General features: G+C 39.2%; 2 protein-coding genes across 4 annotated transcripts; both read right to left on the bottom strand.

Annotated features, from left to right (window-relative positions):
• Positions 1-13,574: 13,574 nt before the first annotated feature.
• On the bottom strand, positions 13,575-15,642 carry lratd2b (LRAT domain containing 2b). Of its 2 annotated transcripts, none has more exons than XM_004078039.5 (3): positions 15,484-15,642; positions 15,335-15,403; positions 13,575-15,215 (listed from the first exon to the last, which is right to left on the bottom strand). In XM_004078039.5, the coding sequence occupies exon 3, from the start codon at positions 15,037-15,039 to the stop codon at positions 14,212-14,214; it is 828 nt and encodes a 275-aa protein (XP_004078087.1). In that variant the 5' UTR covers positions 15,040-15,215; positions 15,335-15,403; positions 15,484-15,642; the 3' UTR covers positions 13,575-14,211. The 2 variants fall into 2 exon arrangements, with proteins under 2 accessions (XP_004078087.1, XP_011483358.1); XM_011485056.4 differs by having other exon boundaries at positions 15,365-15,403.
• A 2,611-nt stretch (positions 15,643-18,253) lies between these two features.
• nsmce2 (NSE2 SUMO ligase component of SMC5/6 complex) lies at positions 18,254-22,195 on the bottom strand. Of its 2 annotated transcripts, XM_023964015.2 has the most exons (7): positions 21,942-22,195; positions 21,774-21,833; positions 21,457-21,569; positions 21,125-21,278; positions 18,832-18,923; positions 18,621-18,727; positions 18,254-18,466 (listed from the first exon to the last, which is right to left on the bottom strand). In XM_023964015.2, the coding sequence occupies exons 2-7, from the start codon at positions 21,817-21,819 to the stop codon at positions 18,355-18,357; spliced, it is 624 nt and encodes a 207-aa protein (XP_023819783.1). In that variant the 5' UTR covers positions 21,820-21,833; positions 21,942-22,195; the 3' UTR covers positions 18,254-18,354. The 2 variants fall into 2 exon arrangements, with proteins under 2 accessions (XP_023819783.1, XP_023819782.1); XM_023964014.2 differs by having other exon boundaries at positions 21,774-22,189.
• Positions 22,196-22,200: the final 5 nt, after the last annotated feature.

The following is a 22,200-nucleotide window of genomic DNA, read 5'->3' as shown; positions in this document are numbered from 1 at the left end:
GGATTTGCCGAAAAGAAAAGAATGCACTTTGATAAACTTCAATGAAAGTTTACTTTTTTTTTTTCTTTTTTTATGTCGTTAACTTGTTAGGCTTTGGCTGTCTCGTTTGGTTGGGTCTGTGAGTGCAGTGCTAATATTAAAGAAAAGCTTATGGAGTACTCTGAAAACCATCTGGCAAAAAAGGAAAAATTATGAAAAAAAGAAAAAGAAGTAAAGATAAAACAGGAAGTAGAAAACTTAGGCTGAAAATGTGCACTTTTGCCTGCTTGCATGCCTTTGTTAGTTTTTCTGTGACTAAAAATCTGCCACAAATTTGGAGTTCATCACCTTTGTGTGGATTATAATAGTTATTTCCAAAAGTTTGAAGACTTTTTTATTTTTGATTGGCAGAGGTTTTATGCTAAAATTGTAGAGGAAGCAACAGTTTTTGTTGGGACTAGACAAATATAAAAATACATTTGTACATATTGAAATTTCAAAGGTTCATATGTCACATGGTAAATGTTTTTGGTAAAAGGTCTGCAGCCTTTTTTATCAACTGGTATTCAAAAGGGTTTTCACATTAGTTCACATGTCCATCTGCTCACTCAAGGACGCACATTCACACAGCTGCCATATGGATACCCTAAACATGTTTAACCCAGCAAACCAAGCTAAAGGTTCAGTCTTTCACCCAAGGACACTAAGATTTTATGTCCCAGAGGCATATAGCCTTAAGTCACAGACCTTTACACCAAGGAGGCAGCAAAACAACAATCTAAGTTTTCCAAAGTTCTTTGTCTTTCATCAGGTGTTGTTGCAATGATGGTGGTTAGAGACAATTGATTTTCTTATCATTAATAATGATATCACAGACATCCGATTCCCTCTTAAAGATCAAAACAATCCAACAAATCACAACACAAGAAGACGAATGATTCAATCACCATAACGCACTACAAGACAAAGGTGCCAATCGCAATGCTGGGATACACTTACTCCAGTGGTCAGATCGTATATGAGAAAGGAGACTCTTGAGTACATAGTACCATAGTACATCTTTGTGCCTTTTCTGGTCTGTTTTTTCTTTTCTTCACCTGTTCTTGTTTGGAGAATATCCAAAATACACATGTGAAAGTTCAGAATTTGTCAAATAAATTCCTCCAATGTTCAAAGAAAAAAGCTGGCTTCTGATCTCCTCACTTGAAGGAATATATTGTTTTTATTTATTATAGATTCCTGAGACATACCAAACCGACAAGGTTTAAAAAAAATACAACATTGACTGGGTAGCAAGTCAACACTTAGACTGGGGTATCAAATAATCAAATGATCAACTCTTTGGCTGAAAAATTAGTTCTCCACCTCAGAACCACAGCTGCTCACTCAAGTATATAATGTATATACTTCATCAGTGGCCATATCTTATACACACAATGAACCACTGGCATCACAAAATAGGTCTTATTAACCGTCCCCTTAATTTGTTTATTCATTGAATTCCATCTTACCTGTCCTCTATGTTCTAGCCATTAACTGTAGAGGTACAGACAAAGGAGAGAACATTGAAACGAGGGGAGGACATGGGAAGATGCAATCCCCACATCTCTATGTTCTATCCATTGACTGTATAGATGAGGGGATGACATAGAGAGGAAGAGATGACACGGATAAGATGGAATCCGTCAACTCTGTTTTCTATTCATTGACTGTAAATGAGAATTGGAGTGATGACCCCTCCCCCCTGGTGTTCCAAACAGGAAGTACCCACTGGTTCAAAGAAGCCAAAATCCCATAGACTTCTTTTGAGAAATAAATATTTGTCAGAAGAACCATTCTTGCTTTATTACCTTTTTTTAAGCATGTTTTTGATCAGCCTAGCTTATTTTGCACTATATACGTTTTTTCTTTGTTGCAAGTCATTTAAGTTATAATATGACCAATCAGATGCCTCCATAAAAGTACTTGGACTCACATTGAACATTCAGAGTGTTTGACAGATTCTTCCCCCAGCCTGGTCTCAAGGAGTAGGGGTGTGGACTTCCAACAAGCTCACTCCTGATTGGGGAGAGTGGTTTCCATAGAAGCGTTGATCCAAACTAACTCAAACCAATTATAAACGATTTCTGGTTCCAACATGGCGACGGAGTACAGTCAATGGTTGTATCCCTACTTTCTACCCTTACAGGCCTGTAGCCACCAACCCATCCCCTTCCACTAAACCATCCATCAATTACCTGCAGTGAATAGATAGTTGTCATATATTTAATCATTCTTTCCTCCAACCCATTCTCTCTCCTCACTATTCTGTTTTTGTCCATGTATTCTTCCAAAGCAATCATTTCCTAAACCAATTATTCCTCTATTTTCTAATCACCCCAAACTCATTGTCTGCAGTCATCCAGGTCATTCTCACACCTGTAATTGACAGTAAGAAAAAGTTGGCATTAAATCTCTTAACTTCTCAGGAACAACCAATGTTCTGTGAAATGTTTGTTATTGTCTTAAAACAGCCAAAAACAGTTGATGTAACATGACACAGAAAAGTCTTGTAACAATTATTGTGCTCATGTTCTGGTTTTTTTTCCATTCCCACCATTCATGGTGATAGTTCCATGTACTGTAGAAAATCCTCACAGCTGAAAGTTGTAACAAATAGGAACATAATTCCATGTAGCCATTATAGAATTTTTTTAAAGAGGGTTTTGAAAGGTATACAAATTTAAAGCTGTATATTTAAAGGCTTCATTTCTTATTTGCTGTCAACAAAACTTGGGAAAAATGGCATCCGGAGCTTAGTTGACAACAAATCCCAACATCTACAGAGTGGAAATTGCATCATTGCTCCAGAGCAAATGCTCAGGCTTGTGAAGGCAAGTCATTACTGCCTCCAATTTTCATATTTAGATTTTAATCATCAGCTACACTATTCCTGACTGATGTGTGCATGCCAGAAATGTTTGTACACACATATCTTAGCACAGGGGAGGTTGTAATACATCTTTGTAATTAGGCTCATAATTATAAGGCAATAAACTTTAGGACTTGTGGGAAAACTATCCATCTCTGCTATGCTGCAATTATCCTACTAAAATGTGTTGCAGTCACAAATTTCCAAGAAGCAAAAGTGCAACTCCACACTGGCAAGAGAACACACTTGTTTCTATTTGCGTATGTGCCAAGACAGGATGTTTTCAGTGTTTATCTGGATTGTTTCCTGAAGCGGACAGGGCGGTGGTTCGGATTTATCCTGACTTACAGCAAATAGCAGCTGGGCTGCATTTTCTTTCTCTTCTCCAAAGCCGGCCTGAACAATGCAAATCCACATCTTCGAATGCAGCTCTATGGTTGAGAAAATGATGTCAAGGCAGCCACAGAGTGAAACTAAGCTGGCTTTGCCTTTATTAGTTTCCAACACAGGCTCATTATTGAAAGCCAAGACCTGACATGCTTGGCCTGACCTTGACCACTCTGCCACCTCTTTGTTTTTTTATGAATACACTGATCTCCAAGCTGTTCCTCCACTTTTAAGTTTCTCTGACTCTTTTTTATGATTTATTTATTAAATTAGTTGGTTTTTAAGGTAACTACTAGAAACAGGATTTAATAGAAAATACTGAAAAAGTAAAACGGGATATGTATCAGATGGGGAGATTTTAAAGCTTATGTCTCAGTCACAACTACTCTTACAGGTGAATATGTGCTGTCTGCAGGGAAAATATCAATGAATATCAAAGTCGAAGACTGCTCAGTAAGCCTGTAGTGCAAATTTGATGATAGACATTTTTTTCTGGGGACATGCTGCAGCCAACAGGTTGTAGCGTAGACCTAACACAAGAAAGAAGCAGGTGAGACACAAGCGTAAAGTACTAATTTTTCATTATTTCTACTCCTCCAAACTCTGCACACCATGCAAGGGTCCCGTTAGTGCTATACAAGCGATAAGTGTGACCTCCTGCCTCTTCCTTACTAATGACTAGAGTGTGGCGTAAGGAACACGTATGACAGCATCACCCATATGTCATGAGTGCCTGGAAATTACAGTATCCTTGCAAATACTTTACCATACACTTGGCACATAAACAACAATCATACATTCCATGTTCATAATGTCCTTTTGAGGTGGACACATGAGACAAAAGGGAATAACAAGACACATCTGCTCTCCCTTTAAGATGCAGCCGCTCCTCTTTTCGACACTCCACGACAGCGCAAAAACACGAAGCAGGGGTGTATTTTGGACCAGGCCAGTGGGGCCGGCGCACAGGGCCCAAAGCGATGCAGATGCCGATGCCATTTGCGATGTCAGTGGTTCTTTACTCTCAAGGATCTTATGACTACTCACACTGTTATAGGGCATACCTGATGAGAACCAGGAGCGAAGGGAGATATTAATTGAGCGGGGGGGGACAGGGACGGCAGTCAGAGGGCCCCTGGGCTATGGAGTACCGCACCCACACGGGTCAACCCAAACACGGGTGCATGTCACTAAGCTTTTAGAGCGTTTAAGTTTTTCACTGTAACAAAAATGTCCAAATTTAATAAGTAATTTATCTTATAATTAAAATTCTGAACATGATGTGACTTTCATGTGTCCTCAGAGATTAAAGAGCTGTTTTAAATTTTAGAAAGGTCCACTGACAGGACCCACACCTCACTTCACCCTGGGGCCTAGGCGTTTTTACCACTCACAAGCGTGTATGTTGCACATAAATGTGCGCAGATCAAAGTCAATGTTAGCTAACACACATAAATACAGCTACACACAGCAAAGACAGCTCGGTGTACAATCTTTTCCAATAATGTGGGGGATTTTTTTTTCCCTTCAAAATCAGCCGTCACAGCCTGAAAGTAAGCATCATGCCTAGAAGATATACTTTGTGAACCAGTAGATCAATAATTTATTTATTTAGAATGCATACTTCAAATATGTCTTTCTCTTCTTTAAAGTACATCTTGCAGGTCAGCAACCAGAGCAACTTTGAAGTAAACAGCAACATCAAACATCTAAATCCAAAGCTTAGTGTATAAATCAGTCCAGTGCAATTTAGCATTACACCAGTATTGTAAACAGTAGCTTCACGTTTTAAATTGTGCCATTTTCTATGGATTTTTTTATTTTTCTGCTCAAGGTTTCTGAAGTCAGGGTTCCCGTGGCATTTGTGAGCACAGCAATAAAATCTTTAACATCCCTGCTTTCATACATTTAGCCTTGGATGAGTCAACTATAATACAAACATGCCTTTGACAGCCAGCTTACTTAGATCCTGGGCATTTACCTCACCACAATCAGTTTCCTTTCATAAGGGGTTGTGAAACTCACTTAAATCCTGGCAAAATAGCATTAATTGTTTTTACTTTTTTATGAATCTGATGAAAAATGACATTGAAAACTGTAAACAAAAGTCAAAGAATCTGGGTGGACTGAGGAGTCAACTTTTTAACTTTTTTTTACGTTGTTTTCAGATGTTTTTGTAGCTGCCAAAGTAAACTACCCAATAATTTAGAGAGGGTTATTAGTAGTTTGAAGAGGTAAATGAGAATATGATGGATTGATCTGCTTAACCCTTGTGCTATCTTAGATGACCCCACCCTTACATTGACGTGTTCTTCCTACCATGACTAAGGTGGATAAAGGTGGAAAGATTTCATATAATCCATGGACACCAGTGAAGATCACAAATCATTGAAGAAAAAAGGTTCAGAGCACTGTCTAGTGGGTCTAGATGACCCAACTCCCAATGTTAAAGTGCCTAGGATAGCACAAGGGTTACAGTAGTAAAAAGAGGCAGCGGATTACTGCAAACATCTGCCTCGCTTGACACCTGCAACCGTGCAAATTCACACTCAGATTTCAATGTTTGCTACAGCGTTTCATTAACACAGAAATAGATTCCCTCAAGAGAACATGTTTACTTCAACAAAGTCACTACCACAGTTTTGCTCATGTTGGTATAAAGTTTCCACATACCGAAAACATACCTTGCAGTTTTAATGGGAAGAAAGTGACCAAAATGTTTTAAACTTGCAGTATGCTTCTTATTTAGCATTTGGTTTAATCAAATGAATTCAGGTCTGTGTGCTGTGTTAGAATGGTTGTGAGGTCTGTCAATCTGTATTCCCAGAGGACATCCTCACGCAGCCTCAGATGAGAGGCCAGTGCTCATTTCCATTCATTTGATTTCGAAAATAATTGTTAACACTACGCAAATGCATTTGTTAGTCATGTCACATTTGTTCTTATTCTTGTGTGGAATAACACACAGATTAAATATTTATTTCTGCTTTTTTTCTGGCTCCAAGAACCACACAGAAAAGAAATGTTTTCCTTTTTTTGACCTTATTAAAACAGTTTCAGTGTAAAAGTTAAAAGAGGTCTACCATTTGTGAATGTTTATTTTATTTAAGAGAACATGCACAGATAGAAGTAAAACCAAAGGTTCTAATTTTCACACCTCAGTGTAAGAACTCCAGTGTAAAGCTCTTGTGTTGGGTTTTTCAGAGCTGGAATCTTGGCTTTGGCTTTATCTGCTTGTGGCCAGAGTTTGCTGGGACACTGCCCTGTCCAGGGAGTTCTCTGCCAGTCAGTCAGTGAAGGCTGTCAATCGGAAACAGCAAGTTTAGAAATTTGTTGCCAGCACCTGCTGCAGTTGGGAATTCAACAGGTGGTAATTAATGAAGCTAGGCAGAGAGAAAAGTTAAAGCAACAGTCAAACACTCGTGAATTTGTTGATTCTAGAGCTCCAACAGTGTTTGTTGTTTTATCAAGCAGCATTCTTCAACCCAGTTGGACGTTTTCTGTTTTAAAGACCCTCACTAATCATCTTGTAATCTATTTTCAAAGTGTTCCCAGTGGTCTTTCAAAAATGATTATAGCATTTTTATCCTAAAATAAAAAAACCTGGGTTGTTTTCTAGGAGATAGTTTCTGCAGAGCAGCAGGAGTTCATTAGAAATTCGCAACCCCACCACACAGCTCCTCTAGGCTGCTGAGAGCTTTTTGTTTAGACTCTCCCGCGCTTGCTTACACTCCCTCTCACCCCTTACCTAACACTACCATTGCGACAAAAATGGTGACAATATTGGAGCCATTCAACCTTACAGTTTTGAGCCAGATGCCAGCTCAGAGATCTACACAAAAATTGCTTTTCATCTGCTCCTGATTCACCATGATTTGAATAAAAAATACTCTTAGATGCAATTTTTAGGCTTAATTTTTCTTTATGTGTGTTCTCCATCATCAGAAAAAACACCACAATAACATGTTAAAAACACAACTTTATTAAAGTAGGTAAGTACAGAAAAACTCCCCGACCATGGGGACGCACTGTGGTTCAGAGGGGCAATCTGATGCCTCATAATTAAAGGGCATGTCCGAATGTCTTTACCTTTTCGATTATTACAAGTTGGAGCTGTAAAATTGCAAAAAACGTACGTTTTGAAGCTGTTGTCTCCTACTGAATAACAGGATTTTGAAGCTATTCTATCTGGCTAGGTACTCCTAGATATCCTATATTCAGGTTGAGGCCTTTACTTTTATGCAGTGTTTTTAAGGCTTTCATTGAGACATTTCACATTGTCATTTGATCCTCTTCATTTATATGACTACAAAGGTCTGAACTTGCAACTAGAATCATGAATTCCTTCACACACTCTTCTGTGGATCTGTTTGTTCTTAACTTGTGGAGAGAAACTCCAAGGAAAAGAAAACACACAAACAGTGCAAAACATTTCACTCTGTTTCAGTCCCATGTGCTGCTGCAAACAAGATCTTCAAGAAAAATGTATTGAACTCTCCAACACCCTCAATCCTCCTGCCTTTTGGCTCAGCAGAGGGCAAATGATGGCCTAACTGCACTCACCCCCCAAAACCTAACAGTAACATACACAGTCATGGGTGTTTTCAAATGAATTCCAAATAGACCCAGAGAATGGAAAACTACCATACAAGGGGAATTTCAATCTGTTTTTATTTTAAAAAGTAAGTAAATGTGTCTCGTTTCTTTTTCTTGAGGATGTGACAAGAAATAAAGTCAAAAGCAGTGACACTGAAATGCATTGACAGAGCAGCAAGAATACTGATCAGTTTTAATTTGATTCCCTGGGACCTGGAAGGATGGTTTGAAAGGCAGCAGTCAGAGTCTCTTCTAAGGCCTCCCTACGGTATTATGACTCCTGCTGCTAATAAAAGTTTTAAGAGTATAGAAAAACACATTTTTTAACTTTTTTTTTCATCTTACAAACCTGGTTTTCTAAGGATGATATTTTTCCATCTTTGGTGGAATAACTGCTTTTAATGAGGTGCGTGTGTGGGCTTGTCTTCAACCTACATAGGATCTCCTGTCTAGAACAAAGTCAGCCACCTATGTGCAGCAGAAATTTAAGCTTAAAGAGGGAAAACAGGAAACAATGATTACATTCTTCATTTATGTCACAAAGCTGATAAATAAGAGCCTCAGATAAGTCATCTCAAACACTCTGAAGTCAGTAATGTCAAGGATGCAGGAAATCCTGTGTTGAATCAGCCTGTCAAAAATAAAATGACAAACAGGTCAGGAGGCTTAAAGGCAGCGACTGAAGATTTGATAACTACACTTGTTTCCGTCTCGCTTTATGACTCCAGGCCTTTTTGCCTGTTTTTCTGCACTTGGTTCAGCCATCAAAGGTCATTATTGTTTCTTCTGGCCCTTTTTTTTCTGTTGTTTTCTTATTCATAGATGACCGAACATGACAGCTCAACTTTGAAATGAGCTTAGAGTGTCTCATAAATTTCTCTAGACACATCAAATCAAGCTATAGTTAACATCTCACAGGGCGACACGCTATATCTTCCTGTACGCACGCACAAGGGGTGTAACGATATGCTAAAATCTCAATTTGGTTTTACGTATCAATAAATAAAATTGACCTATGTTGGTGATCTGCTTGATGAAATGAAAAAAACTATTAGCTGCCAGGAACCAAAACCTTTGGATACTTAACACTGACCTGAAAAAAACATTTTAACTTGCACTTTTTTTTTCTTGTAGATTCTTGTTACAGTCGGGCGATACTGTTTTAAGTTCATTAACAGATTGGATGTGTTACTGTGGCATACGCTATCTTTGTGTAACAATGTCAACACACAGCATTTGACTTATTCCAATTGTCTTTTCCCTTCATTGGATGCTGACAACAAAGCCGAAGTGTTCCCACGCAGGAGAGCGTAAGGAGATGGGGGGGTCCTCATCTCTGGCCTAGCGTCTGCTTTACCCATATGTTGACATGCTCACGGTCCGTCACCTAATACCGACTTGGAGGAAACTCACAGCTAACATTAGTTCTGCCTCGGCGCAAAGTGAATACTGTGGCGACCTGGGGGTTAGCCCTGCCTTTAGCCACTAATCATGGGAAGTGTGAAATCTTGTGTGTTGGATCCTTAACCATCACTGAGAGAGCTATGAAGAGAAGTGAGGTTCATGTTGTTACGCTGTTCGTGTGTGTAAATGGATTTAATGCCGGAAAGGACATGGAGCAATCCATTTCTATGTCTACCCTATCTCTGAGACTGCTTGATGGTGTGTTGAGTATGGGGCAGGGACAGCCAACGAAGCCAGTTAATTAGCTGCTCGGCTCTCATTTCCCCGCTACGAGTGACAAAGCAGCTGGGTTGTTACAATGCACGTGCAGGGAAAAAAAAAATGTACCGAAACGGTACAGATGTGAACCAAACCGAAACTGCCGTACCGAAACGGTTCAACTACGTGTATCGTTACACCCCTAGCGCGCACTTTCCTTGTTGTTTCCTTTGAACTACCTTTTTTTTGGCTCAGACAGGCCACATTTGCCCATGACAGAGAAAAAGAAACCCATGAACAATAGATTGTGCTAGTATGTGTTAAACCATACAAATTCAGTAGCTCAAATGTGAAAACAAAGAAACTGGCAATGCAAGGCAAACCTGCTTCGCAGCAGGCGTTGGGGAAGGCACTTCAACCCCTTTAGAAAACTGGAACTGGGAGGCAGCGGACTTTGTCATTGTACTGCTGAAAAAACAAACTATCATCCAACATCCGCACAAGAAAGAATCACAGGACACCAGCGGTCTGAGGCTAACAGTAAACAGAGCCAAACCTGTGGGAGCCCAGCATAAATGATTAACTCTGAGCAAGTACAGGGCTCAAAGGAGAGTTTATGCCAAATGTGAAAATCCAAATCATTTGCTCAAACCGAACTGTTGTGAATTGGTTCTGATATACGTTAGAGCCTTTGAGTTCAGTTATTGCCTCACTATGTTTAAAAGGAAATGTCTGACAGGAACAATGATTAAGATGAGTAGGCTGTGTAACTTCCTCAAATGCTTGAAGTCTGTTTCATTTTTTAGTATTTGTAAAATAAAGACAAATAAACATGTCCTTGTGGCATTTTTATCAAGATGCAGGACAGATGTAAAGAAAATTAAACTTAAATTGCATTTCTGAGTATTTCTTTATTCAAATCATTGTGAATCAGGAGCAGATGAAAAAATGCTGTTTGAAAAATAGCAAATTTGTGGTGTAGAAAATACCTTGGGCGGGCCAAAAGCTTCAAGCTCTATTCTGATGCATCCACTTGTAGACAAAACTGTACGGCTGGATAGCTCTGATATTGTTCACCATTTTCGTGTCACCACTAATGCTAAGTTAGGGGCATGAGGGGAAAGTGGAGGAGCAGCTGTGGATCCCACCCATAAATCAGAGGTGAATTTCTGATGAACTCCAGCCACTCTGCAGAAACTATGTCTTAAAAAACAAGACAGGTTTTTTTTAATCAATTGGATAAAACTGGTTTATTAAAAGACCACTGGGAACACTTTTACAATAGATCAAAATATGATCAGAGTGGATCTTTAAGAATGGTTGAATCCAAATCATGATAGATGTAAGTGAAAAACTCTTTTGACCAATGACATCAATCTTTACAAAAGTTATTATTTACTGTTTAACATTGCAGGCTAAATATTTACCACAAGAACGTTTGTTCAATCTGATTCGGTGTCAGGGGTCGTCTTTGACAGCAAAGAATGGAGTCGAAGGAAAATGGTAAATTTAACCCTTGTGGTGATTTTCAAACAAAAAAAATTTAAATTCTTCACATGAAACTGTCAAATACCCTAAAAACTATGTTTTCTACATCAGAGTTTGTCCCACATGGATGAATATCCTGTAGTAGCTTAAGGCCACATCTCCTCTCCCACTTCCTGTCGGCCTGTCAAACGAAATCTTTTAATAAGCACTCTTTTCTAAAGGGCAAACATTAAAAGTTTATGCAGATAACAGGAGTTTGTCATCAAGGGGTGGGTTTGGTTTGAGTTCTGACTTGTCCCCCAGCTACTAAAATATTGCCAGTTGAAGGGTGTAGGCTTTTCTCTAATCTTCTAAAGAAAATGTGACACTCAAAGAGCCAAAAGCTGATGAGATTTAGCCACCACATCAGTCACCATCAAACTGAGTCCTAATATGTAGCAAAAATTGTTGTTTGTTTACTAATAAACACATTTTGGGTTTAAAAAAAAAAACACTTCAGTAAAGATTTTTCTATTATTTTTGCACAAATGAAAGGCCAAAAGTTTATGAAAGACGATGTCACTAATGTACATGAAATGTTTTATTAAAATTAACATTCATCAGCCTATACACTTTTCAAGAAAATAAAATCAAAATTCCAATTTCCCTTAAGTTAGACAGACATTTTTTTAGCAATAACAAGATGTTCATGCTTTCTCTGAATTGTATTGATGTTTAAAAGTTTATTTTTCTACAAATAAATCACATGACTCGAGTTTATATTGGAAAGCTAACATTTCTTCTGATGAAAATAAAATAAGGTTATAAACTTTATTTTAATACACTGAGGTCAGCTTTTCCATTCTAAAGCTAATATTTAACTGTTGTTTCTCTTCCAGCTTTACTTGCAAATACAGGAAAAAATTAATGATATTGCAAAAAGTTTGAAGATATTGGTCTCATACTTTTGAAAAACTGGACATAAATACTGTAAAGTTGGGGGGGTGGGGGGTGGGGGGAATGTCTAAATTCTTGAAAATTGGGGACCAATGTTAACTTTTTTAATCATTAGAGCGAGCCAACTGGATTTACAGTTGCTTTATTTAAACTGTGACCAAGATGAAAACATTTTTACCAAACAGGTTTTTTGCCAATTAATGTCCAGTATTATAGAAAAGGCATACAGAAAGAAACAAAAAAAAGCTAATTGGCTACAGGCTAACTGTTTTAACAAATGTTGCTACATTTGTTCCTGGTGAATGCTTTGGAAAGAAAACTGTTCTTTTAAAGGATTCAAATAGAGTTTGTTTATTTAAGACCAAACTTCTGTTCATTAACTAAATTGGACTGGCAGTATTTTTTTATGTTTTGTATTTTAAACCAAACAGGTAAACCAAGCTCACATTTATGTATTGATTTTTTTTTTATGATTTCCCTGAGCTTATTTATTTATTTTTTGCTAGGAAATATAAAGCATATACTACAACATGCACAAAGTGTTGATGGCAGAACGCTTACTAATTTTGCCGAGGAAATGTAGCTGAACATAGTTTATGAGCAATTTGTTTCTAATTTGTCCTACTTGAAAAAAAAATTAGAGCTTTAACGTCCCAAATTGCAAAACACCACTTGCAGCTATTTCAATATTGTGTGCTTCAGTGCTGCTGTCATTCTGTGTGATGCTAACAGAAGAAAAAAATGATCATCATTGAATGTGATGCACATTATCATAAATATGCATCACACGCAATTTCGATTTCATCACTCTGGCAGACTAGAGAGATTTGAAGAAATGCTAATGTGTCTGGCAGCCGTCCAATCTGTTGCCAAAATGGCTTACAACCCTCCTCTGCGTCGTGTGGGACCTTACCTGCCACCAAATGACTACAACATTGTCCACATGCAAATATTACCAGAGGAAATTTTTTCAGGTAAAAGTTACTGCCTGTTTACAAGGACTGAAATCCACAGCTTCCTCTGATGCTTACAATGGGGGTTTAAAAAAAACATGTTTTAGTCTGTTATAGTCTATGTGAGCAAACTGCAGAGTGTTTTCATTGGCCAGTGGCAGTTAAAACACAGCAGCATTGTTCCATGTTGAAGTCTACTATGTAACAAACACCTTTTTGAAATAATGAAACTCAAACTAGTTCATCAGTTTTTATATTAAGTAGCTTTGGAATCAAAAGGAACAAAAACATGAGATCTGAGAAGTTAGATTTTAAGTCACAAGTAATACCATTTTTTAATTTATTACATTATTAAAGTTCAAATTTATGATTTGCCAAGGTAATAATCAGATATTACTTTAACTTACAAGTCTTCTATTTTTATTTGAGTTTTATTTAACCAAACTGGGTCAAAGATAACTTTTATTTTCCGAGAAAAACAAACAAACAAAAAGCTCCTCCAGGAAACCACTCCAGTCATTTGCAAAGTGCAGACAGACAGCACTCAAAATTAGGGGTTTGTGCAACATCTCCACTCTTCCTGAGCTTTGAATCCTTGATTTCTGCTTCACATATCAGCCTTATAGATGTCAGCCATAATGCAAAGAAAATAGGCGTCACTCTTGAAATATAGAGATATTTATTTCCATAATTCTTCATACAAACATCTTTTTGTAAAAACTGCTGGGACATTTAACGGTGCGCAGACATGGCTTTGAGCGGAGGTCAAACTGTGGCATGACAAAAGATAAAGCATCGTGATAATCCAATAGAAGCTACAGGTTGTGTCTGCTCCACTCTGGGCTTAGTCTCCAATACCTGAGTCTCAGTGGGGCACAGAAAATGAAAGGAAGGGTTCCTCTCCATTTGTGCAAAGGTTCATTTGGGATAGAAAAATATTTAGGAACAATTGAATTATTCTGTAATGCAGGCTGATGCAAATCTATCAATCACAGCTGAGTTGTGGGGTTGAAAATGCTATAGGTAGATGAAAAGTTTGCTTTTATCCAAACCTTTCGGAGCATCAGAGTGCAACTATCATCTGAACATACTGTTTCTCCAAATAGAGATTTTTCTCTCTTTTCTATGGATAAACAGTCACAAACTGTAGGGCATGCGCATTGGTTGGCAGTGTCACAGCCAAAGCTCTTAACTGGCTTATATGAAGAGAACAGCGCTTCCTCATCAGTGCGCACGATTCCATAAAGTCTCTCCTTAAATATCCGAAATATTCTTTCCAGGTGACTGGCATCTTTTTAGTCAGTTGACAAAATAATCTCCTTTGATTTCATGTGTGGTGTTTAAATGATTAGCCAGCTCTTGCGTCACAGCAACTTTCCCAACCTGGTCGTTCCTCCTCTTTTCCATGATCACGTCCTCCAAGCTTTGGAACTCCAGGACGTGGCTCTTCTTTTCAGAGAACTGCAGTTTTAACTTGTACGGCTGTTTTCCTATCCTTATCTCCCCTCCGATTTTGAACTCCCGCTTGCCAAAGCGACACCAAGCGGCAAAACATTCAGAGTTCCTCCAGCTGAGTTCTCGGTCTCTTGTGCCAACGTGGTCCAAAGCGTTGCGCACGATCACTTCCGGCGGGAGCGCGCGGAACCTGTAGAGAGTGTTCACAATCCTGCCCTTTTTGCCCTGACTCACGTCGGTGAGGAAGTTGTTCTTGATCTCAGCGCGGTGCAAATGAACCACCTGGAAGTCTCCGACGTAAACAGCCCAGTGCGGGTACTGTCCGGTGGCCAGAAACTCCAGCACGTCCCCCGGTCTGCACCTGTTCAGGAGGCTCTCCGGGGAGAGCGCCGCGGCGCCGCCGCTGCGCTCGTAAACGCACTCCTCTCTGTAGTAGATGGCGCAGTCCAGCTCGTCCTGGAGGTCGAAGGGCTTCTCTTCGTGGTTCACCTGCTCCCTCTCGGAGGAATATCGATCCGCGCGCTCATCCTGATCATCGTCGTCGTCATCGTTTGAGAAAATGTACGAGACGCCGATTCTGGGTCCGTCGCCATCGGGATCGAACCCGTTGGGGTCGGACGTCGGCACCTCCGCGTAGTTTGTGTGCGTTAGTTTCTCCACCTGGTTCCCCATGCGGACAGACACACAGGGCGGTGAAGCGGGACTCGGAAGCAGCAGGATCCACCTGTTCTGCGGGCGGGCGGAGAGTTGCGCCGCGTCTTAACTAAATCCAAAGCGGGGAAAGCGGGCGGCAGTAATCCATGTCCAGCTGTAGGCTGCGTCCTCCAAAAAACACCAACTGTTCGGACCTGAGTGTGCAGGGAGGGGGAGGGGGGGGGGGAGACAAATGAGCGGCTATTAGGGCGCGCTCACAGGCGGATGTCTACCAGTTTGACTTTACATTCACAACAGGTGTGACCTGACTCACCTGCTGACTCACATTTCCCACGGAACTCACCGACAATCGCCGAAGCTTCTGCTCCTCTTGTCCTTCACACTTTTCGGGTTAGATGAGACTTTGTCATTACTTTGTTTATATCAAGTTTGTCTGTATTTTTATTCTGTATTTCGACTCACCGGGTAGTCACTTTGCGCGCAGCTTCCTCTCAGTAGTTAATACATGAGCCCAGTCAGTGCGCCGTCAGCCGCTCCACTTCCTGTGTGGTTTGGTTTATCCTGCTGTGTGTTGTATGTATGAGACACCCTGTTTGTTGCAACGAAACTCGTTCAAGATCTGACTGCTGGGAGGTGTTGTGTCTCTTAAAGCAACAGCATGCCCTGTTCAGGCGTCACTGCCAACATTTATTCCCAATGCAAGAGGGAATGTCAGTGAACCAAAATTCCAGCTGTTCTGCTCAAAAATGAGAAAATAAAGTTTTATGTAGGTTTCACAATTTAACCCAATATTGAGTAAATTCAACATAATGATTAATGAATGCAACGCAATAATGTTGAGTAAATCCAAAATAAAGATTTATAAAATTAACGTAATAATGTTAAGTAAATTCAACATAATGATTAAGAAACTCAACGCAAGAATGTTGAGTGCATTATACTTAATAGCACAATGTAAACTTACTATAACTGTGTACTGTGGAATTTATTCAAGATAGTTTGTTAAATTTCAGTCATCCACTCTTTCTCAAATTTAAACAAAATAGTTTTGTAGGACCGGCTGACGAAACTTTTTTATTTTAATCTAATGTTTCATTTCTTTGAGCGCAGATTCACTCCTTTTTTTTTTTTTAAAGAGAATAAGTGAATTGTTTAGCAATTCCAAAAACCTCCAGCATCTTCAAAGATTTTAAAATCACTAAATGATTAGAGTTTTCCTGGATTAGTGGGAAATGGAAAACCTTACTGGAAATTTTCCTCACCAACATGTGGATGGATATGTGGCTGGTGGTGGTGATGTCATGGTGTGGGGGTTATTTTCTTGGCACACTTTGGACCCCTTACTACCACTTCACAGCCTACCTGAGAATTGTTACTGACCATGTCCATCCCTTTATGACCGCCATCTTCTGATGGCTACCTCCAGCAGGATAAACTTGAGTTCACTGGACTCAAACGGCCTCCACAGTCACAAGATCTCAACCCAACCCAATAGATCCCCTTTGGGATATGGAACGAGAGATTGACATCATGGATGTGCAGCCGACAAATCTGCAGCAACTGTGATGCTGTCGTCAGTTTGGACCTAACTCTCTGAGGGATGTTTCCAGGACCTTGTTGAATCTATGCCACCAAGGATTAAGGCAGTTCTGAAGGAAAAAGGGGGTCCGGCTTGGTACGAGGTGAACCTAATAGAGCAGCCGATGAGTTAGTATCCTACATCCCTCATTGTAAACAAAGACAGGGACCTCCTGATTGATCTGCTCTCAGCTCAAAGCAGCATCAGGTTGCCAAATACCATATTCATGTTTTGGAGAAACGTCTGATTTTTTCGACACAATGATTTTTAATAAATACTTCTCATATTAATGAATGCAAAACCACATTCCATATGGAGCACAAACCTGCTGAACAGTGTAGGGTTGGGATGCAAAACCAGCCTGCCTGCAGTCCAGATCTGACTATACATCAAAGTATGTCACACACTCTCATGCATACAAAAGTGGTGAAACGTATTTATTAAGTCACATTTCAAATAAATGTTGTAAGATACAACTTTTTACACATCTTCATAAAGTTTCCCATCATCTTTTTTAATTCTGTTTTTAAGATTTACCATAGCAGCCCTGCACGGCTTAAAAAATATACAGATTGAAAAGCTCATGCATCACTTGGAGTGTTTTCTGCTGCCAGACCTTAATAGTTTTGTTCACCTTAGAGAAGGTCATAAAGCCCAGAATATTATTTTCCTTGAACGATCTGCGTCAACACCCCAAAAAAAAACAAGTCGCTTTTTATGATTACTTCCAAACCTATGAGTTTGAAGCAAAAAACAAAAAAAAGTATAGATTAAACTTCAATTTTGACGTTCTTATCTGCTGCTCTCCGCTCATTTATCTAAAGCTCCGGCACAGCCGAGACACCGCTGCCAAGACATGATCGTTTGTTTGCTTCCAGGCAGCCAAAGGTAAAATCCTCCTTGGATGAGCCAGACATCCAGACTTACAGGCAGCTTTCACGCCTTAAAGCTTTAGAGGAGATAAGTGCTAATTTGAGGTCAAACGTGGGCAATCGCACTCAATAATTTGATTTCATTTTCAAACACATTAATGAACCAGCTGGAAAAAAAAGCCTCTCTTCCATGAGTGACTAAATCACAGGTGAGATTTTGCAGTTATTTAATTAACTGTGACGCATGTTGTGTGGCAAACACAATAAGATTTGCAGAATGGTAATTAAAATCGAGCAGAGGGGTAGTGGGTCGACAATAGCAGGAGAATTTGTTCCCTGTTAATTTCTTAATTTGTAAAAGGTTCTTGCTTTTTAAACGCCTGATGCAAGATTATTAAAAGATTAGCTTCAACACTGCCTTCGTTTGTGTTTTTCTGTGAAATAATGACCCTTCATAAGCAGCGTGAATAAGCAAAGCGAGGTTTAAACACATAAGAGCATTTCCACAGAGGTGAAAGAACAGACTGTTTGTCACCTTGGAAGTTTCAGGATAATCTTTACATCAAAAAAAATATTTTTCTGCAAAACTGGAGGATGGAACTCTCAATTGTTTCATTTTTTTTTTTACTGTATTTACTAATTACAGTATCTTCACCTGACACTAATTTAAAATAGTAGAAAAAGCCCCTAAACGGCTTTGTGGAAACGCTGCCCTCTTGTGGTGTAGCCACATTATTGCATCACCAAAATATCAAACATGATAAAAAAAAAAGACAAAAGGTTCCAAAAATTCAGATTTAATGAACAAATATTTGCACAAAAATAGAACATTTGCACCCCAAAAAATAAAACATGGACAGATAGGTTATCAGTAAAGCAGTGCTAATTTTTGCTGTTTTTCTTCTTTTGGTTCTGAATCCTTCTTCTCAGTATCTGATCAAGAATGAGGTCTGACTCTTTCACATCTGCGTTTTCACAGCCCACCACAGGACATCTAAATGAAATGGAACAAAGCACAAATATCAGTTTCTTCTTTGGAACACTTAAATCCCTCCAACACAAACTTTGTAATCGAGAACATCACCATATCCTCAAAATGGAACTAGATTTATAAAGTTTCATTAGCTCAAAAGACTAGGGTTTCGTACCGGCACTTCTTCTTCAAGTTGCGTCTTGTTTTGATCAGGTCCAAGATGGCAGATTCATCATAGTAGTGGTTGCACTTTTTATTTTTGACTGGTTTTAACATTTCCACCTTAAAAAAAAAAAAAAAAAAAAAAAAAAAGCTTAACGTTAAAAGTTAAACAGGTGTGTCAGAAAATAGGTGGTGGTGGGGGGGGGGGGGGGTCAGCGATGTACCTGTGTGAGCGGGCAGGTGAAATTGACCTGGCTCTGTGTGACGGCGATGTCCTCATCAAACTCCTCCGTGTTCTCTGCTGATTTCTGATTGGCTAAGAACACAAGCATCTCATTTGTAAACCTTCATTTGTTGCACAAAACCCTTAAAAAGTCGGCAGGAAAATACGCAGGTAAATGCCAGAATGTAGCTAAAGAGCAACATATTTTGCTTTCCAAATAAATAAACCCTCCATCCACAAAATCTTACATTTAAAAGTGTGCAACAGAGACATTCAAGACATCCACCTACACATAAATCTTTTTTTTTTTTTTCATTTTATAGATCATTTTCACAACAAATTCGGCTTCATTGTGGCCTGTAAATGCTGCCGGCTGAAATTATCTTCAAGGATTATGCAAATGAATGCAAATTATTGCTATTTTTAAACATTTATTTCAATATGCAACCTTTATTGATGTCTTCAGAAAAATAGACACAAACATTAGCCGCGGTTACATGTACAAAATGTTTTGATCGGATTCGAATTCAACCGTGTACATGGGCCCAGAAAAACTTTTTCCGATTATAATAAATGTTTACATGCGCCAGATGATCTTCTAAACGTGCTTTTATTATTGTTATGATTATTATGAAGCGCCTGCTTGCTCATTATTTATTTTTAATCTTTGTGGTCAGCTCTTTTTTTTCTGGGAGAACGGACCCGGAAGACGTTAGCGTTAGGAGTAGAAGGCTAACATGCGCTAACAACATTTAGCCTTGGATGAACATAAAATCCATGGGGGAAACGCCGCAATCTGCATCTTGGCTACATGTAAATATGTGGGAATAACATCAGCCTTTATTTTGTCGGGACACGAATGGAAACACAAATCCACGTGATTGTTTGAACGGTTTCTAAGGACTGAGCGACATTTCTGCTTTAAGCACACACCGCCCCAAAGCCGCTGTGTGCTCTGCTCGAAGACACAGTTCTACTGGGAGACCCGGCTCTCCTGAGTTTAGCAGCTCGTTCACCTAGAGCTGCAGTCCAAAGCCTCCCACTCATAGCACACACGTTACAAAGCACCCTCTCCTCCCCTCAAACACAAAGCTATAAGTCTGGCTTCTCTGCTCAGAGACACGGTTCACTCGATCCGATCAACAATCGGCATAACCCACCTATCTCGATTGGAAAGAAATTTTGATCAGAACAAGTCTGATCGGGGCAGAGTATTCCGAACGGCGTGTTTACATGACACATTTTTCTTCCGATCAGGTGTTCTTTCCAATTACTTTTGTCCATATAAACGCAGCTAGTAAGATAAACACAGATTTTGAAAAATGTTTTGAGTCAATAAATTGGAAAATTATGCAGTTTATACTTGTTGCATCTTAATATAAAAATGATGGGTGGAAAGGTGTGGATTTTACATGGTCTATTGCACTTTGTTTCATAAATGTCTCGAATTCTGCACTTGTGAAGCATGTCCCATTGTCTGATACCAACATCTTTGGAGGACCAAACACACTGAAACTCTGTCGCAATTTTTCAATGGTGATTTGTGAAGTAGCTGATTTCACCGAATAAATGGTTTTAGGTCATAATGGTTCTTCATCAGTAATACAAGCTCATTGAAGGACTTGTCTTTTGGCTTGTCTGGGCTGAGGAGGTTCGCATAAACTGTAGGTCGGTGCTCCAACTACACTTATCAACATTGCCTTTTGTCTGTCTTGATTGTCTATTTCATTGGCCGCAAAAAACTGTTCAAGTATTTCTGTATACTTAACCCAAGTTTGAGTCTTTGGATCAAACGCTGCTGGCGTGCCAATTGTTGCCATGCTTCACTTCTGTGGGAGGTTAACCACGTATCTTTCTGCTGCTTCTTTCTTCTTTTCTTTCTCTCTCTTTTTCTAAGGTCTATGGGCTTTTCTCCTCCTTAAAAATCCTCTTCACCAAAAAGATGTTGCATCTTCATATAAAAATGAAGGTCCCACACATTGAACTGGGTGCAACAGTTTTTCATTTGCATAACAGAACCTTTCTGAACAGTGGATGCTGTCCACCATGGTTCCTGACTTCTTCGTCTGTCACCACACGGCGCTACAACTCAATGAAACTTGTAGGCTTGCCCTCTGGTGGCCACTTACCTAATTACAATACAATATTAAACCAACAATCTTCTCAAATTCAACATACCACATTACTAAAAAATAAAAAAATAAATAAAAAAAGTAAGATGCGCTTTCAAACAATGCCTCAGAAATCAGTGAAATTATTTTATAGAGATATAAAAAAAAATTCAACAGCCTTACTTTGTTTTGAAGCGTTCCCGATGCTGTCCTTAAAGGCAGCCACTTTCTGATGGCTGTGGATTTCATCATCAGAAAGTCGGGCTATTCTCTCTGAGAACTGCTCCTTCACTTTGTCAGAAAGGCCGAACAAGGCCTCTGGTTGCTGTGCATTCACCTGCACCAAAGTGAGGCATATTAGATCATTTCTTTTTAGACTTATAAAAATGAGTCTGCGCTTTACAAACACGGATCTAATCAAAGCACAAACAAGCAAAAATAGGGACAGATAACGCTGCAGTAAATGACCTAAATGAATTATTGTTTTTAAACCTGATCCTCATCATAATAGTTACCTCGGATGTAACTTCTTTTGCGATGTCTACAAAGATGTTAATCTCCCTGTCCAGCTTGGCACAGTCCAGGATCATGGTCTCCAGCTCTTTGATGGAAGAGTTCATCTCTTCATCTGAAATGTAAAAAATATACACAAATATAAACTCAATTATTACAAAATATAAGTGCACGCTGAATGGAGCTTGGTCACATGTTTAGCATAATTGCGATAAAACACCATGTTCTTGGACTGCTTCACTATACTAACTGATCCTAGAAGAATAAAACCCATTTCTGATCACGTTTGCAGAAAATGATGCAGGCTCCGAATGTTTACCCTGAGATTCCACCACATCTATGGCAACGTCCGTCACGATGTCCATCCCCGTCGCAATGTCTGCCAAACACGATTTTAAATTGGACAATGCGCCGTTGACAGCACTCAGAGACATTGTGTTCGTAACTTTTATCCCTAAAGTCCAAAGAAAAATCACTGTGTGTTCACCGTTATTGATATCTTCCTTATGTTAACGGCTAGCTAGCTAACTGCTAGCCTTATACTCGCGCCGTCTTGCGAAAAGATGAGATATGCCAATGTATCTCAAAATAGAAAAAAAAACAAAAAAGATAAGTAACTATTCTTAATTCAAAGTACAACCAAAGATCAAACGATAACAAAAAAATAAGAAGGAAAAGGAAGAAAAGTAGTAAACATTTGAGATGAACGGAAGTTACAGTTTCACTTCCGTTTGTTTCTTCAAACT

The sequence above is a fragment of the Oryzias latipes genome, chromosome 16 (genome assembly GCF_053564925.1).
Source record: "Oryzias latipes strain Hd-rR chromosome 16, Olatipes_Hd-rR_3.1".
NCBI classification, from domain to species: domain Eukaryota; kingdom Metazoa; phylum Chordata; class Actinopteri; order Beloniformes; family Adrianichthyidae; genus Oryzias; species Oryzias latipes.
The sequence above is the reverse complement of the archived record's forward strand: the minus strand, read 5'-3'. Positions and strand labels throughout refer to the sequence as shown.

Coding starts and splice junctions, on each gene's coding strand:
- nsmce2 (XM_023964014.2), bottom strand. CDS start 21,888: ATGTCTCTGAGTGCTGTCAACGGCGCATTGTCCAATTTAAAATCGTGT. Junction 21,570..21,773: donor AGATGTGGTGGAATCTCAGG/GTAAACATTCGG, acceptor TTTACATTTCAG/ATGAAGAGATGAACTCTTCC. Junction 18,467..18,620: donor AACTTGAAGAAGAAGTGCCG/GTACGAAACCCT, acceptor CATTTCATTTAG/ATGTCCTGTGGTGGGCTGTG.
- lratd2b (XM_004078039.5), bottom strand. CDS start 15,039: ATGGGGAACCAGGTGGAGAAACTAACGCACACAAACTACGCGGAGGTG.